The 17,749-nt window shown below is 38.9% G+C and overlaps 1 protein-coding gene across 3 annotated transcripts in view; it reads right to left on the reverse strand.

Annotated features, from left to right (window-relative positions):
* Positions 1 to 17,749, reverse strand: part of DCAF5 (DDB1 and CUL4 associated factor 5) — a 101,298-nt gene that overhangs the window by 43,551 nt on the left and 39,998 nt on the right. For all 3 annotated transcript variants that reach the window (XM_026008462.2, XM_026008463.2, XM_026008464.2), the window contains exon 6: positions 4,731 to 4,944. In XM_026008462.2, coding sequence (XP_025864247.1) covers positions 4,731 to 4,944 — 214 coding nt within the window. The remainder of the gene's footprint in view (positions 1 to 4,730; positions 4,945 to 17,749) is intronic.

A 17,749-nucleotide genomic window follows, 5' to 3' on the forward strand; every position in this document is an offset into this window, starting at 1 on the left:
AAAGAGGGCTATTTTATTTATTTATTTTTTTAAAGATTTTATTTATTTATTCACGAGAGACACAGAGAAAGAGAGAGGCAGAGACACAGACACAGGGAAAAGCAGGCTCCATGCAGGGAGCCCAATGCGGGACTTGATCCCAGTACTCCAGGATCACACCCGGGCCGAAGACAGATGCTCAACCACTGAGCCACCCAGGCGTCCCAAGAGTGCTATCTTACTGCAAGATTCCTCAGCATACTTTAAGACTATAAGGTGGGCTGGTTTAAAAAAAAAAAATTAGCTATATTTGGGCTAATTGTTTCTGTTGATGCTCAGCCAATCTGATGTCACTTAAGCCACTTTATCTGATGACAGAAATTATTAAACTTGAATAATAAAAAGATTATACTAGAAATAAACAAACTGTATTTTTGCCCAAAAGTAGGGAAGAGAGATTGTATAGGGCTTTATATATTTTTAAGATTTTGTTTACTTATTAGAGAGAGAACACAAGCTGGGGGGGAGACAGAGGGAGAGAGAGAAGCAGACTCCCCACTGGACATAGAGCCAGACTGGATGTGGGGCTGGATCCCAGGACCCTGAAATCATGACCTGAGTCAAAGGCAGATGCTTAACCAACTGAGCCACCCAGGGACCCCATATATAGGACTTTAAATGAAAATCCTGGGGCCTCTGGCTGGCTCATTCAGAAGGATGTGTGACTCTTGATCTCAGAGTTAGGAGTTTGAACCCCACGTTGGGTATAGGGATAAATAAATTTTAAAAAATTAAATTTATTATTATTAAATTTATTTTTAAAAATAAAATTTAAAATTATTTATTATTAAATTTATTTTAAATAAATTTTAAAAATTTTTAAATAAAATTTTAAAAAAGAACTTAAAAAAAACTCAAAGAGGTTATTATCTGGCGGTCATATGTCTACCATAGCATCTGACACACAGCAGATGCTCAGTAAATATCTATTTTCTTAATTTAAAAGATAGGGGGAGGAGGAGGCATGACATAAGGGTTCAGCAGGAGACAGGAAAAAGGAACTTGTCTCCACTCACCTATGAATTAGTGACAGACCAAGAAACTAAACATGAGAGAAAAATATTATGCGGAAGCCAGTCTCTACTGCTTCTCAGTTGTCTCTACTGACAACTCAAAAATCTGGGTTCTAGTCTTGGCTCAGCTACAAACATGTATATGTCTTATGTCCCCAGTGTCTCTGAGTCTCAGTTTTCTTTCTTGTCTATAAAAGGAGGGTTATACAAAATGATCTCCAATAGCTCCATGATTAGAATTCATCTACAATGAAAAAAAAAAAAAAAAGAATTCATCTTTTTTCATCAATGACAGCGGTGAGCACAGGGGAGACACAAAGTAGGCTCAGCCTATTTCACACACTATATTCCCAGAGTCCAATTTTCTGAAATGTCAATTTCATTTTGAGGCTGAAGAAGTACCTAGTGAACCTAGGCTAGTCTAAAAGGAAGTATATGCTCTCTGGCACAGTTTCTGGGTCCATTTGTGTAGAAAGACTAATCTCACTGTAATTAAAAGCCAGAAGACTGTCTTAGTGTCTTTCTTGACCATGTTCATTCCTATTATGGAAATTCTCACATTCCTCTCTGGGATGGTTACCCAGCCTATGACTAAATGAAGAGTTCCAGAGCACAGAGCCTCCAGCTGTGGCCGTACTCTAAGTATACAAGAACAAGTGCAAATATAAAGACCAATATAAGGTAAGAGTAGGCTTTGGAATTTGAAAGCCGCAAAAAAGATCCTGTCTGGACTAGTCAAAGAATATACACGTCAGTCCTGCAGATCATACTGTAACAGTGGCAGCTGCTGCTTTAGCTCTGAGTGTGGAAAGTCAGAGCCTATAAATCATTCTGAGAGACATGTTCCAGCAATGAGACTGTAAGTTTGGCCTCCTGTGCAGCACTTAGACAGTATAAGCTCAGTAGATTAGTCTCATTGAAAATCTATTACTTAATTCATCCTTATAAAGCCCCTAGAAGTTGAGCAGGAAAAAATGGTACTTATTGATTCTGATTTATAGTTAGAGAAGCCTTAGGCCCAAAAAGCTAAAAACCACACATTGACCAAAGTATTCAAGATCTGCTTCAACAAATATTTATCGTACTCTCACTGTATGCCAGGTATTGGAGACAAGACAATGATGAATTAGCCATATTTCATTTCTTAGTCCTCAAGGAATGAACAAATAGCCTAACGTAAATCTCTGCACTTCCTGTTCCCTAGGTTATATACTTTTGATAATCTATATGGGGACTATGAACAGACTTGAAAGATTCCACTTTTGAAATGGATCCAAAGTTAGATTCAATAACTTTGCATTCTCTGTCACAGGAAACTACATAAAAAAACAAAAACAAAAAAACTATCTAGTTTATAAGAGAAGTTATAGTATCCATGGACTTCTCCCATAGGATAAAAATCACACATAAGAGGCGTCTGAATGGTTCAGTTGGAAGAGTATACCACTCTTGACGTTGGAGTCATAAGTTTGAGCCCCGTGTAGAGATTAGTTAGGATGTAGAGATTACTTACATAATTTTTTTGTAAAAACACACAATAAATTAGTCAAGTCTGAATAGAAAAATTCAAAAGCCAGCCAATGTTTTTACCATTATATATAACCTTAAAGGCAAAAATAACTACCTGATTGTACAACAGGACAACCTTCTCTGGTTCTGCCTATGGCAATACCTGTCCTAGTGTATCTGGGCAAAATGGGTTATTGTAATCTAGGACAGAGGTTCTCAATCAGGGGAAATTTCCCCCCAGAAGACACTTGACAATGTCTGGAGACATTTGTGGTGGTCTAGGGGATGACTGGGGGAAGACATTATTGGCATCTAGGGGGACAGGCCAGGGATGCTACTAACTATCCTATAATGCACAAGAAAGCCCCACAAAACATATAATTATTCAACCAAAATGTCGATAGTGCAGACGTTAAGAAACCATGGTCTGGGTGTTCTATACATTGGCTAGAGGCCTATACTCTGGGTCTTTTAAGGGCTCCATGCAGACAGGTTTTGGCTGCTAATACAGCAACTGAAAGAAAATTAACATCTATTTTCCTTTACATCTTTCACATTTCTCTCAGCCCCCATAATTCTGGTAATAAAGCCTAATAAACCATTACATTTAGAGCCTGCTTTTTATTGGTTATTGAAATAAGAATCACATGCATTAAGAGACTGACAGAAGATAGAAAATCCATGTAAAAGCAAGGAAGAAAGGCAAGAAGGAAGAAAGGAAGGGAGAAAGGGAGGGAGAGGCTTGGTTGTCATTTCCACAGCTAAATGAAACTAAATCAACCAATCTAAAGAGTAGACAATGATCTGTTCTGTTGTGAATCTGATCATGTCTAGAAACTGCTTCTTCCCACCCAAGAAAACAAACAGCCTATAAAAATTAAGTCATTCAAGCATTATGGCTTCTTTAAGGAGACATCACTTATATAACTGAGGCCACCTAGTGGTTTCCATTGTGGATCACAACTAAGTGGGCCTTAGGATTCTGCCTTCAACGTAAATTCTGATTTAGATATATATTCTCTATTTACAAAAGGGACATCCCTAGTCTAGACAACTTAAAAGATATTTTCAGTTTCTTTAACATTTAACTCAGTGCAACAAGCGTTTATTATGCTCCTATTGCATATATTAGTCTAAGCTCTGATATTGGGGAGCATATAACAATTCCAGTTGAGGAAGAAAAATCTTAGCTTCTGCCTTCAAAGAGCAGGGTCTTCACAAGTTGCCCAAGAACTGTTTTTTTAACGTCCCTCACCCACAAAAAAACTCTAAAGAGGTGAGTACAGCATGTGAGAATTACATCACAGATGATGATGAGCCTAAAGAGGACACTAAGCATCAGCAAGAGACTAAGTTCTCTCTTTCCAATCTAGATGTGAAATAGCATAAGATTTGTTCTGTTTGAAGAGAAAAAAAATCTATTTTTTTATTTGTTCAATGCTTTCTATGTTTGTCTTTACTCAGTTTGATTATTGAGACCAGTCTAACTGGTCCACTCACTGACACCCACTTCAGAACTTCTATGGCCAAGACAGACAGGTGCAAGAATGCCAAGCATGTTTTTATACTGCCAGCTCTAAGTCAACATCAGTATCTCAATTCCCAGTGAGACTGTGAAAAGACTGGAAACATAGCTGGGTTCTCCTTCCCAGTTGTGATGCTGGCAATAAAAAGAAAAAGAGTCCGCATCTGGCTTCCTCTCAAACAAAGCTGCTCAACCCATCTAATCCAAGAGAAAGATGCCATCCCAAGGGGCCATTCAGGATATATATCTCTTGGATGATACTTAGGGTGTTTCATTCATCATTGTGTTTTACTGATACACACAAAAAGTCTCTATTCTTTTGGCAGGCTGATTTTCCATGGACTCCCTCCTTTCTTTTGAAATGACACATTCTTAGAACCTTAAAGTCTATTCACAAACCTGGAAAAGTGAGGTTACTCAGAACTATACTGTGGCCAACCTTGGTTCATGGTATGTGCCTCATATTAACCAATGGCCAATAAAGTGCTAATAAAGAAACTCACTATTATGCTAGAGTGTCTAGAGACACTGTGTGCCTCAATTGTTTCTACCTGACACAATGCTAAAGAGAAATACAGAACCACATAGAAAGAGCAATCTGAAGAAAGCATGAATGTGGGATGCAGGAGACAGAGGGCACCTACCTGGTCACGATCCCCTGCAAAGCAGCAACTTTTCATGGTGCAAGAGTTGAAGTAACCCTGATTGTCAAACTGGAACACGGGCAGGCGGGAGTGGATGTCATAGAGCACAGGGGGCAGGCGACGCCTCAGGGCCAGGAGCTGGGTGCCGTTGCTGTTGAATCGCACGCTCATAGCACTCTGGAGGGATAGATTGCCACCATAGCGCAGAAGAGAACTGGAAGGCAGGAAGCATAGGGATTGGGCATGAGGCAGGCAGGACAAGTCTACAAAATGACATTTACTTCTTCCCAAAATGTGTCCAGAATCTCCTGTCAGGCTTGTACATCTGAATTTCAGCAGAGAGGTCCTAATACTATACTGTTTATTCTGGATATTTTTAAAAACAATAATCATTTTATTACTGGGGCACCTGGATGGCTCATTCGGTTAAGTGTCTGACTCCAGCTCAGGTCATGAACTTGGGGTCCTGGGATCGAGCCCTGCATCAGGGTTCCTGCTCAGTGGGGAGTCTACTTGTCTCTCTGCCCCCCCCACCCCTTCCTCATGCTTTCTCTTTCTCTCAAAATATTTTTAAAAAATCATTTTAGGGGATCCCTGGGTGGCTCAGCAGTTTGGTGCCTGCCCTCAGCCCAGGGAGGGATCCTGGGGTCGAGGATCGAGTCCCATGTCGGGCTCCCTGTGTGGGGCCTGCTTCTCCTTTGTCTGTGTCTCTGCCTCTCTCTGTGTGTGTGTGTGTGTCTCTCATGAGTAAATAAATAAAATCTTTTAAAAATAAAAAATAAAAAAATAAAAAAATCATTTTATTACTTAAGCATTTATTTTTGAATTTTTAATCTGTTCACAGGAACTTTTTATATTCTATAGAACTAGATGGTAAATATTTAAAAATTCCAATTTAAATGCAGAGCAAGTAGTATAACAATTAGAAAAGCAAGATGAAAATAAATAAATAAATAAATAAATAAATTTAAAAAAAAAAAGAAAAGCAAGATGACTTGTTTTCTTATATAATTCCCAACAAACATATGTATTTGGTTAATATATTTGGTTACTATATTTATCTAGCTTCACTAGGGAGAGTGATATGCCCTGGTTCACCTACCATTCTTCTGTAGTCTCATAATATTCCTAACCCCCCCTCCCCCACCCCCACACACAAAACTCACACGGTATGGTTCCAAATAATTTCTTTTGAGGACTCAGAAGATACTTTCAAGTTTATAGTGAACCAGGATGGCCATGAACATTAACAATTATACAGTACTAAGTAAAAAAGGCCATGTATCTGTGTGTGTATTTTATCTTTCAGTATCCTTGATTGGCTAGACTTTATTTTATTATTATGAAGGAATGAACAACTTACTGACCATATCATAACCAACTTCTTTTGTATTCTGGGCTCAATTCTTGCGAGAACTGAATTGCTGACAGTGAAGTGAGGTTAAGTATATATTGAGGGTGGTATAGAAATTCGTGTGACATGAAGACTACGAACTCATTTTGCCTCACACAGACATTGTTGTCCTGGAAAGAAAATAATCCTAGAAGTTTTAGGTAAAAACAGTTTAGAAATTCTAGGGAATCACAGAGCTGGAAAGGGCCTTGAGAGACCTAAATTAGAGCCTGGCAGATTTAACTGAACATTTTTAAGGAAGAAGTTTTAATAGCATTTTACCAAGTGAAAACTTAAAGAGCTGTATGCTACCAGAAGAGATTTAATATTGAATGAAGACAACACATTTTCTTTTTCTTTTTTTGGCATGACAGTGATGGGCAAGATGAAGGGGACAGGAAAGGAGATACCCCATGGGAAAAGGAGCCCCTGGAACCACGTGCAAAGGCAGCTGCCAACCTGGCCTAGTCATAAACACTAGCGCGGGTCAGTCCTATGTCTCCCAGAGCAGTCTTCTCACCAGAGGGAGGCATGCTCTGATACTGCAGCTCTGTGCAGAAACAGGGTTTGGGGCAAAACAGGCTTTAATCCTTTTGGATTAGAATGAACAAAAATAGAAGACTTAGGAAACAGACCCTAGTACTCCAAACATCAAGGAGAAGGCTGGTACCTCTATATGCCCCAAGTAATAATCTCCACAGAGGAATGTTCTTATAATGGTCCTAAACAGAGGCTAGCTACACTCACTCACATACAGAGAATGAATGACAGGGCTGTTACAGTCCAGGGATTTCCTTTACAGGGTGCCCTAGCTGCTGCAGGCATGTGGTGTTATCTAAACACTGAGTTCAAAAACAATGAGAGGCTTTCAATCCAAGATCAGCATGGAGTGTACAAATAAACCACCATCTGCAGGACTGAAGAGGAGTTGGGGGTGGAAACAAGACTCAACAAAAAGAAACTTGGCCAGCCCCACCCACAATAGCAGCACGGGTTTGCATCAGTTCAGGCCTCCCTGACAGGAAAGCTGGGGCCTCTGGAAAACGCCCTTTCCATGGGTTATACCCAGAATTTCCTCTGCTGATTCTAGTCAGACCTGTAGAAGTCTGCCCAAGACAGGCATCACGCCCAGCCCACCCCCATCCAAGCTTCTTGACCTATCTTTGCAATCCAGCTACTCTACAGAGGCCTGTTTGTGGGCCCCAGGAGAATCACTAACTTCTCTTGCCTGTGCTTCTGGGTAGGGAACTCCTCTCTCACACATAGGGTAGGTATGTAGGACTTGCTCCTAGAGCTAAAGAGCAGCAACTGCTAAAACTGAATACTTCATGTTTGGGCACAAAATTAAATTCCCTCCAAAGGGCAGGATGATACCTGAAATCTAGAAAGTGAGTTGTGTTAGCTATAATTTCTCAGCAGGGGTTCTATAGCTGGCTCCTTCTGATGAGAATGGTAAGAACGATAAGAAGAAAAAGCTTAGAAACAGTTTGCCCTCAGAGTCAAGATATAAAGATAATGTCAAAGATGCTGTAGTTTAAGGTTCCAAGTATAATGTACATGAGAAATCATCTAAACTTTTACAAATGTGGATTCTCTGGACCCACCCCCAAACATTCTAATTCAATCTGGGAAGTGGGCCTGGGAATCTGAATTTAACAACTCACAATTAATTCTGATGCATGTGACTTTCAAACCACCTTGAGAAACATGGTTCCGTTTTGGAATTCTGGGGGAGATGAAGCAGGAAGAGAAGAGGGAGTGGGGGCCAGGGGGAAAAGAAGGTGGAGAAAAGGCAGATTCCCAGAGGTTTAACAAAAAGCCAATCACACAATATGGCACTTTTTACAGCCCCATGTCTTTCTGCACGAAAGACTCTAATTCCTTTTTTTTTTTTTTTTAATTTTTATTTATTTATGATAGTCACAGAGAGAGAGAGAGAGAGGCAGAGACACACAGGCAGAGGGAGAAGCAGGCTCCATGCATCAGGAACCCAATGTGGGATTCGATCCCGGGTCTCCAGGATCGTGCCCTGGGCCAAAGGCAGGCGCTAAACCGCTGAGCCACCCAGGGATCCCTCTAATTTCTTTTAAAAATCAGAGTTCTTCTCTACCAACAATCAATGCCTGAAATGCCTTTTTCCTGTCATCAACACATTCTCCAAAGGAGAAGTTTCTCACTTCCTCTTGGAGAACTAAGGATAGACCGCCTCAATCTTGATTTGCTTTCTGAACTCTGATCTTGATAATGGAGATGCCACTATCCCCACTCTTCAGAGAAATGGCCACCACTACGTACCTAAACAAGATGAGCAGTATCTTGAAAAGACAAGCAGTAAGTTAAAATGAGTTCAACTCAAAATATCCCCATTTAGAAAAATAAAAGCAATAAATCTATTCCCAACCTATCTCCAGCCAATGATTTGTCATAAAATGCAACAAGACTGGGGTAAGAGGTAATCCAAGGGTCAGCATGCAAAAGATCCAGGACAAAAAGCAAGAGAACCACAGAACAACAAGAAAATATTTCTCATTAGTGTGGTCTCCTGGATTTTTCTTTTTTTGCTCCCTCTCATTCCCAGTATTCAAATGGACTTCTTTATTGTTCTGGCAGAGTAAAAAGAACATTTTTTAAGGTACTTGGCCAAGGGCCTTGGAATAGAAGAGAAATAGGCTAAGGTTGTTTCCAAGGAAAGTAACTGGGAGTATCATGTTCAATATAAAACAGGGCATTGATAAAGTTTCCAAGATTAGACACCATGAACCTGGACTTCCATTAATTCAGGACTAAGTAATTCACCTGATGGTACCAACAACATGATTTACCAAGGCCCACCAGCATGAATTTCCTTATGGTTTCTAAGTGAAAGCTTCAATAACACCTGTGAAATGCACTGTTATTCCAAATCACAGACATCAGATGGTATTGCACAACCAGAGTGGCAAAAATCAAGGTCCTTGATGGGGGGGGGGGGGGGGGGTTGATACCTCCCCCTCCCTTCTGGTTTCTGCTTTAGGAAGGGATGACCTATAAGGAATAAAGGACATTTTGTACTTGCACAACCCATAAAATATGACAAATCCAAGAGGACACTGGAATTAGATAGAAAGCAAACAAGTTCAGGGAGTCGTCACAGCCCACACCAATCCTATTAAAGTCTGTTCAGGGTCCCAATAACCCTTAACCATTTCTTTTATGTGATTTGGCAGGAGAACCTGGGCTTTCTCGTTTGTTTTTTTCTAACACAATCCTCAATTCCAAGACTGAGACTTCTCTAGAGGAAGCCAGAACTGTTAGACAACTAATATGAGAAGATACATTGTGATCTCTGTCTAAAACAAACTCACTTTCCTCAGAACATGATTCACTGCCAAACGTCTCTGGCTTGAAATATATAGATTCAATGTACCTGCTAAAATTTCCTTCCCTTCTTGAACCTCCAGAAATTTAAGTTTGACTGAAGTTGGCAGAAGGGTTTGATACATTTCTGATAGGGAGATTTTTAGATAGGGGCATCTGGCTGGCTCAGTCAGTAGAGCATGCAACCCTTGATCTCATGGTTGTGGATTCTAGTCTCAAGCTGGGTGTAGAGATTACTTTAAAAAAATCTTTTTAGGGGTACCTGCATGGCTCAGTGGTTGAGAGTCTGCCTTTGGCTTAGGTCGTGATCCTGGGGTCCTGGGACTGAGTCCCGCATCAGGCTCTCCCCATAGGGAGCCTGCTTCTCCCTCTGCCTATGTCTCTGCCTCTCTGTGTGTGTGTCTCTCATGAATAAATAAATAAAATCCTACTAAAACAAATCTTTTTAAAAAGAAGAGAGATCTTTAGATGATCAAATGGCATATCCAATCCCTACATGAAGCAAATGTGGATGGCAGGCATTGCTGTGTTTTTAATCATCATCTTCCAGAATAGGATCCACAAAGATAAAGTGATCTGGAACCTAAATTTTTGTGTTTGACCCAGAGATCTCAAAAGCCATGCAGAACTGAACAAGATCTCAAAATAAATTAAGAGGTACTGCCATAACAGATTTGTTCTAGGACACACATGAATTTCCCATAGAACTAAGGACTCAACATTTAGTCATCTCAGTTCATCAGATGGCCTGGCTTATCAGATACCCCTTCACCCCAAACTGCAGAAAATAGAGAGGAGTTTTCTGAGCAGCAATTTAATATTCACCTTACAACTAACTACTCCTGGTCCTACCTTCTGACAGATATTACATTAGCATCAGCCCTGACCTTACAGTATATAAAACTGGAAAGGGAGAGTTTAATGAACGGTGCTTGGTAAGAGGGAGAAAAAAAAACAAGAGAAGAGGGAGGTTGGGATGACAGTTGCTAAAACAACAGTAACAGTGCTGCAAGAGGGGTTGGGAATATATCCAGGTAAACAGGCAGTCCCTGATGGCAGGAGAGGAAACTGGGGTGGGTGCACTGGCTATTAGGGTGGAAGGCCACGAAGCTGAAGGAATGTGAAAGAGGAAAGAGGTAAAGTTTGGAAAAAATCCTAAGCAGAAAAGGGTCTGAAAACAAAAATCAGAATTTGTCACTGTCTATGAAGAACTCCTATGCAAACAGTTGAAAACAAGAGACAGAGGAATGCAAAGGAAAAGGAGAGAAGGCCAAACTGCTGACTGATGAGACACAACTACAGGAAGCCAGTCTGTTTCTCTAGGAGCAGCTCACTGAGAATGTATCCAAACACCAAAGTCCCCTCTAGTTGGCAGTAACAGAAGTGTCTTAGAATAATGGCTTTGAAACTTTGATAGCAACCCTTGGTAAAGTACATTTTATACTGCATCCTCGTACATCCACGTTTTTTTTTTTCCAGCATAAATTCATTAAACAGTACTTACCACTTACCATAATGCTACGCCCTGATTTTGTATTCTATATTTTTTTATTTAATAAACACTTGTGACCATCTAAGTTGATTTCATGGCCCACAGAATTATTGAAAGAGCTTTCTACCTTGGCTTCCTTGCTTCTACTCTTAGCCTATGCTTCATTTATCCTGAATAACACAGTCAGAGGGATGCTGAACCAAGAGTCAGAAACATCATTCCTTTGCTAAAGATCTTTCAGTGGCTCCCCATTTACACCAGAGTAAAAACCAAATTCTTTATGAGACCAATGAAACCCTAGACAACCACCTCCCGATCCCTGTATCTCTACCTCCTAGCACTCTTCTTACCTTACTCTACTTTAACCATATGATGCCTCCTTACTGATCCTAGAACAAGTCAAGCATGCTTCTGCTTAAGGGTCTTTACATTTGCAGATCCTGCTGTCCAGAATGTTCTCCAGATATGTCCATAGTTCATTCACTTACCTCTTTATTCAAATACCCTCCTCAATCAGGCCCTTTCTGATATCCTGTATAAAAGTTCAAGTTCCCCAATACTCTGTCTCCCTTGCATGCTTTATTTTTCCAGGTACATGAATTGCCATCCTACATACCATATATTTTTATGTATTTATTTTGTTTCTTATTTGTCCTTTCCCACTAGACTACTAACTTTTATATCCTTTCCCTATATATCCCAGTGCCAGGCATGTAATAGTCACTCAATAAATAGCCATTGAATGAATGATCTAATGGATCATGAAGCAGCAGTTTCAAAAACCCTGACTTTAAACATTAAAAAGAAAAATGGGCTCTGCCAAAGTTCACATGGGTCCTGACATTTGTCTACACGTGAAACCCAATCTGAGAGACAAGAAGCAAAGCAGCATAAAACTGGAGAAATATTAAGAGGCTTGGAGATCATCTGAGTCCAAGTCCTCTTGAACAGGCAAAGAACCAGCCCCATTTGCCAATGACCACTCAGGCAATCCCCCATCTTTGTGTGACACTACCACACATCCTTAAAATAAGTTAAATACGTCTACCTGCTAATAAGTGGCCAACAAGAAGGAAGAGATTAGCAGGTAGGCAGGTGTCTTAATTATATCTTGTATTTTTTATTTTTATTTTATTTATTTATTTATTTTTTAAAATTTATTTATGATAGTCACACACAGAGAGAGAGACAGAGAGAGGCAGAGACATAGGCAGAGGGAGAAGCAGGCTCCATGCACCGGGAGCCCGACGTGGGATTCCATCCCGCGTCTCCAGGATCACGCCCTGGGCCAAAGGCAGGTGCCAAACAGCTGTGCCACCCAGGGATCCCTATATCTTGTATTTTTTAAAGTGAGTTTTTAATACATGCAAAACAAAAATTCAAAAGGAAAATTAATAATTACATTTGGGGAAATGAAGTTTAAAAAAAAAGAAAATTCATCTGTTAGATATCAGAAAGGGGTAAATTCTACAGATTTTGAACCTATGTCCTATCCAGTGATATTTATGAATGGATAAACACTCAGATTGATGGATGTATAAAGACCAACAAGAAGATATATAAATGAGACTATAGGATTTAGGTAATTTTTACTTTTTGTGCCTTTCTGTTTTATTTTTCCAAGTTTTTCTACAATGAACATGATTTTTTTTCCTGTAATCAGAAGAAAATATGTTATTTTAAAAATACCATCTCATATACAGATACTTTTTAACTAGGGGACACAGAAAATAGCTTTGAAAAAAATATGAGAGTAGGGAATTTAAAGACCCTCTTAATGAAAACTTCAAATAATATGCTGCCCCATAGGATTCTGGTATAGATGTTAAATCTGAAATTAAATCATTACTTTAAATTCATATAATGATAGTCAAACAACTATCTGAAAACAGTGTCTCTTACCATCTTTCTCAATGAGAGCAAATAATATCCCTCCTTTGGTAGGTTTTCAAGTACTAAACAGGCCTATGTTGGTTAGTATTGAACACAGTCATCAAGTTAGGTCTAAAACTAACTCAGTTTGATTTCTTTCTGCAGATCCACCACCCTACTTCCAAAGCACCCATAAATAAATGGCAAGGTCATATTACTGGAATAAAAAATAGATTTAAGGGATCCCTGGGTGGCGCAGCGGTTTGGCGCCTGCCTTTGGCCCAGGGCACCATCCTGGAGACCCCGGATCGAATCCCACGTCGGGCTCCCTGTGCATGGAGCCTGCTTCTCCCTCTGCCTCTCTCTCTCTCTGTATGACTATCATAAATAAATAAAAATTAAAAAAAAAAAGATTTAAAATATAAAGTATTTTATGCAGAACCCAGAAACATTGGCAATGTTTTTGGAAAGTCTTCCATACATAGGTAAATTCATGAGTAAATGAAGCCAAAATGAGTAGAGTATACCCAGAAATCCCTATCTAAAATATGTGACTCACAACAGATAAAATAGAAGTGGTCATCTGTTATCACAACGTAAAAAGTTTAAACTATGAGGAATTCACTGAAGGAATAACATCACAATAGATACTCTTGAAGGAGCAAGAAGTTCATTAAATTTAGTTTACAAAATGTTTGTGTGTACACTGTATCATCTAATCTTTTTTTTTTTAATTTATTCATGAGAAACACACACAGAGAGAGAGAGAGAGAGAGAGAGAGGCAGAGACACAGGCAGAGAGAGAAGCAGACTCCATGTAAGGAGCCTGATGTGGGCCTCGATCCCAGGTCTCCAGGATCAGGCCCAGGGCTGCAGGCGGCGCTAAACCGCTGCACCACCGGGGCTGCCCTGTATCATCTAATCTTTACAATAATTCCCCTATAAGGTAGACAGTGGGGATGATATTATTCTCATTTCATACTAGAGGGAACCAAAGTCCTGAGCAGTTACATGATTTGGTCCTGAGCACACAATAGATAAGCACCAGATATAGGACCAGCAAGTTTTTTCTGCTTCTTGGCTCAACAAGGTTTCACAGAAGGGTCCCTGGGTGGTGGAAATGGTTAAGCATCCGGCTCTTGGTTTCGGCTCAGATCATGATCTCAGGGCAGTGAGATTAAGCCCTGTGTGGGGCTCCGTGCTCAGTGCAGTCTGCTTGAATATGTCTCTCCCTCTCCCTCTGCCTTCCCCCAACCCGATAAAAAAATAAATCTTAAAAATTAAAAATAAATAAAACAAATTACAAAAAAAAAAACAAAACAAAAAGAAAACAAGATTTCACAGGACACATGGTGGAAATGGGTTATTCCACTCAGCAAAGAGAGTAGTATCAGATGACAATGCATCAGGGCCAGAAGGATTTATCTAAGTTGTTCACTTCACACCCTTCTTGTAGTTTAATTAACTCATTTACTCATGCATGCATTTACTGAATAAACATTTATTGAATACCTGCTAACTATTATAGATACTGCACTAGGCCCATGGATTCAAAAATGAAATAAGATGAAGGAGACACCCTCGAGAACCAATTAGTGACAAGGAAACCAAGAGTTTCCTTCTATAGCATGAATAGTGTTGGAATAAGGGGAACATGTGTACTGAGAGACATAGGAAGAACATCTACCCTCTACCTGGGAGACAGGGGTGGGAGTGGTCACAAAAGATTTCCTAGAAGAAAAACTCAAGCTGACTCAACAGAAAGAGAGTTGACTCAAATTCTCAAGTGGCAAAAGACATGAGATAAATTCAGGTATGTTAATATATGGGTAAATTCCCAACACATACTGATGAGTAAAAGGTCAAGTTGTAAAATAATTGTACAGTGGTACATCATTTTGTGTGGAAAACACACATATGTACAGAGACAACACCGTATGTTTCCTGTGGGTACATATATAAGCACATAAAAGCAAAAAAACAAAAAGTTCTGGAAGCATATGCTATGAACTCCTATTCATTACCCCCCAAGAGAGGGGGGGCAGGGGACCTGGACTGAAAGAGGTAGTCAGAAGGGACTTCAGCTTTAATTAAAGTTTTAAAAGGAGAATGTTATTAACACAGAATTCATGTTTTTTTAACTTTTAATTGTGAAGTAATTACACATTCAGAGGAAGTTGCAAATAAATATACGAAGGTCCTTTATACCCTTTATCCAGCCTCTCCCAGTGTTACCATCTCACATAACTATAATATACTATTTGAAACCAGGAAATTTACAGTGGTACAATCTACAGAGCTTATTTTGATTTTTGTCAGTTATACATGCTCTCATATGTGTGGTATGTGTGTTTGTAGCTCTATGTAATTATATCACATCTACAGCTTCATGTAACCACCACAATTAAGATACTTATGTGTACCATCATCACAAGACTCCCTCATGCTACCCTGGTATAGCCACATTCATCCCTACTCTATCCCCATTGCTAACACCTGGCAACCACTAATCTGTTCTCCATCTCTTCACATATATTAGTTTGTGAATATCATATATATGGAAGTATGCAGTATACACCCTTTGAGATTGACTTCACACAACATATGGTAAGTTCGTTGTTAATTTTTAAAGGAACTACCAAACTATGTTCCAGAGTGGCTGTACTATTATACATTCCCACTGGTAATGTAGGAGTGATCCAGTTTCTCCACATCTTCATCAGCACTACTTGTATTTCAAAAAGCTAAACTAAGAAGTTGGTCATTATATTTTAAAACAAAAGGAAAGATAAAACTATATAATTTTAGCTTCCTTATGGATATACCTAACACCATCTATGAAATATTTTTGTAACAACAACAAAAAACCCAAAAACTAAAACTACCCACCCACAAAACTGTTCAAGTCCCTAAATCTAAAACCAATGTATAGGAAAAACTGGGGTCAGAAGGAATATGCTAAATGACAGTATAAATATGCAATCACTATATTAAAAATGTGAGAAATTCCACAAGATAATCTATTTATTAAAGAAATAATTATTATTATTTCTTTAATAAATAGATAATAATTATTATTATTATTATTTCTTTAATAAATAGATGGCAAGGAAAAAAGGGGAGAGGCAGGAATACTTGTAGATTAAAAGAGACTCAGCAGCCCTATTAACTAACTGCTTTGTATGAACCCTATATAAATCCTGATTCATTAAAAACCAATTGTAGCATTCATAGACAATTAAGGAAATTTTCTTTTTTAAGATTTTAAGTAATATCCATACTCAATGTGGGGCTCAAACCCATAACCCCGAGATCGAGAGTTACACTCTCTACCAACTAAGCCAGCCAGGTGCCTCGACAATTAAGGAAATTTAAACACTAATCAAATATATGCAATGATATTAAGAAGTTATTAAGTATGATAATGTTGGGGTTATACTTTTTTTAAAGATTTTATTTATCCATTCATGAGGGACACAGAGAGAGAGAGAGAGGCAGAGACAGAGGCAGAGGGAGAAGCAGGCTCCACGCAGGGAGCCCGATGTGGGACTCGATCCCGGGACTCCAGGAACACGCCCTGGGCCAAAGGCAGGCGCCAAACCACTGAGCCACCCAGGGATTCCCTGGGGTTATACTTTTTAAAAGAATTATCTTTTTATGGAAAGTACTCTGGCAGTTCCTCAAAAAGTTTAACATAGGATTACCATATGATCCAGCAATTCCACTCCTAGGTATATACTTGAAAAAACGGAAAACAGGTACTCAAACGCATATTCACGAATGTTAATAGTAGTGGTATTCATAATACCAAAGAGTGTAAACAATTCAAATGCACATCAATGGATGAATAAACAAAATGTTGTATATCCATACAATAGAGTATTATCCAGCCATAAAAAGGAATGAAGTAATGATACATGCTACAATGTAGATGAATCTCAAAAACATAAGTAAAAGAAGCCAGACCAAAGGTCACATAATGTATGAAATATCTGGAACAGATAAATCCATAGAGAGAAAAAGCAGATCAATTGTTAACCAGAAGCTAGCAAGAAAAAAGTACTTTGGGGAGTCATGGCATAAAGTGTGTGAGTTTTATTTTAGGATGATGAAAATGTTTTGGAACAGATAGAGGTGGTAGTTGTAAATCATTATGAATGTGGGGCGGCTCCGGTGGCTCAGCGGTTTAGCGCCACCTTCGGTCCAGGGCATGATCCTGGAGACCGAGGATCAAGTCCCACATCAGGCTCCCCGCATGGAGTCTGCTTCTCCCTCTGCCTGTGTCTCTGCCTCTCTCTCTCTCTGTGTCTCTCATGAATAAATAAATAAAATCTTTAAAAAAAAAAATCATTATGAATGTGCTAGATGATAAATTTTTCACTTTAAAATAGTTAATTTATGTTATGTGAATTTTACCTCAATTTAAAAAAATTATCTTTCAGTGATATATATTAAAATATTTAAAGAGAAATGATATGTTACATGGAAATCGATTCAAAATAATTAGGGAGGGAAGTCACAGATGAGGAATAAATGAAACAAGATTGTCCATGGATTAATTACTGAAGCTGGGTGATAGGTATGTTAGAATTTATTTTACTATTGTACTTTTATTTACATCTAAAATTTTTTTACCATAAAAAGTTTTTAAAAAGAGAAAAATCAAGATTTGATTTTAAAATAAAAAATCCACTTGATTTATTAGGGATTTGACAGTAACTCTGAATAACAATACTTGAGGAGTATTAAAGGAAGGATATAGATTGGTACATGCTTCTAGAACTTTCATCCATTCATGAAACATTCCCCAGATATTCTGGTCTCAAGTCTCTTGTTATAAAAGCCACACTTGTTGTGCTTTGTGCAAAGGAATGGACATGGGGAAGCTCTGACCCAAAGTCCAAA

Source organism: Vulpes vulpes, chromosome 6, assembly GCF_048418805.1.
Source record: "Vulpes vulpes isolate BD-2025 chromosome 6, VulVul3, whole genome shotgun sequence".
Lineage (NCBI taxonomy): Eukaryota > Metazoa > Chordata > Mammalia > Carnivora > Canidae > Vulpes > Vulpes vulpes.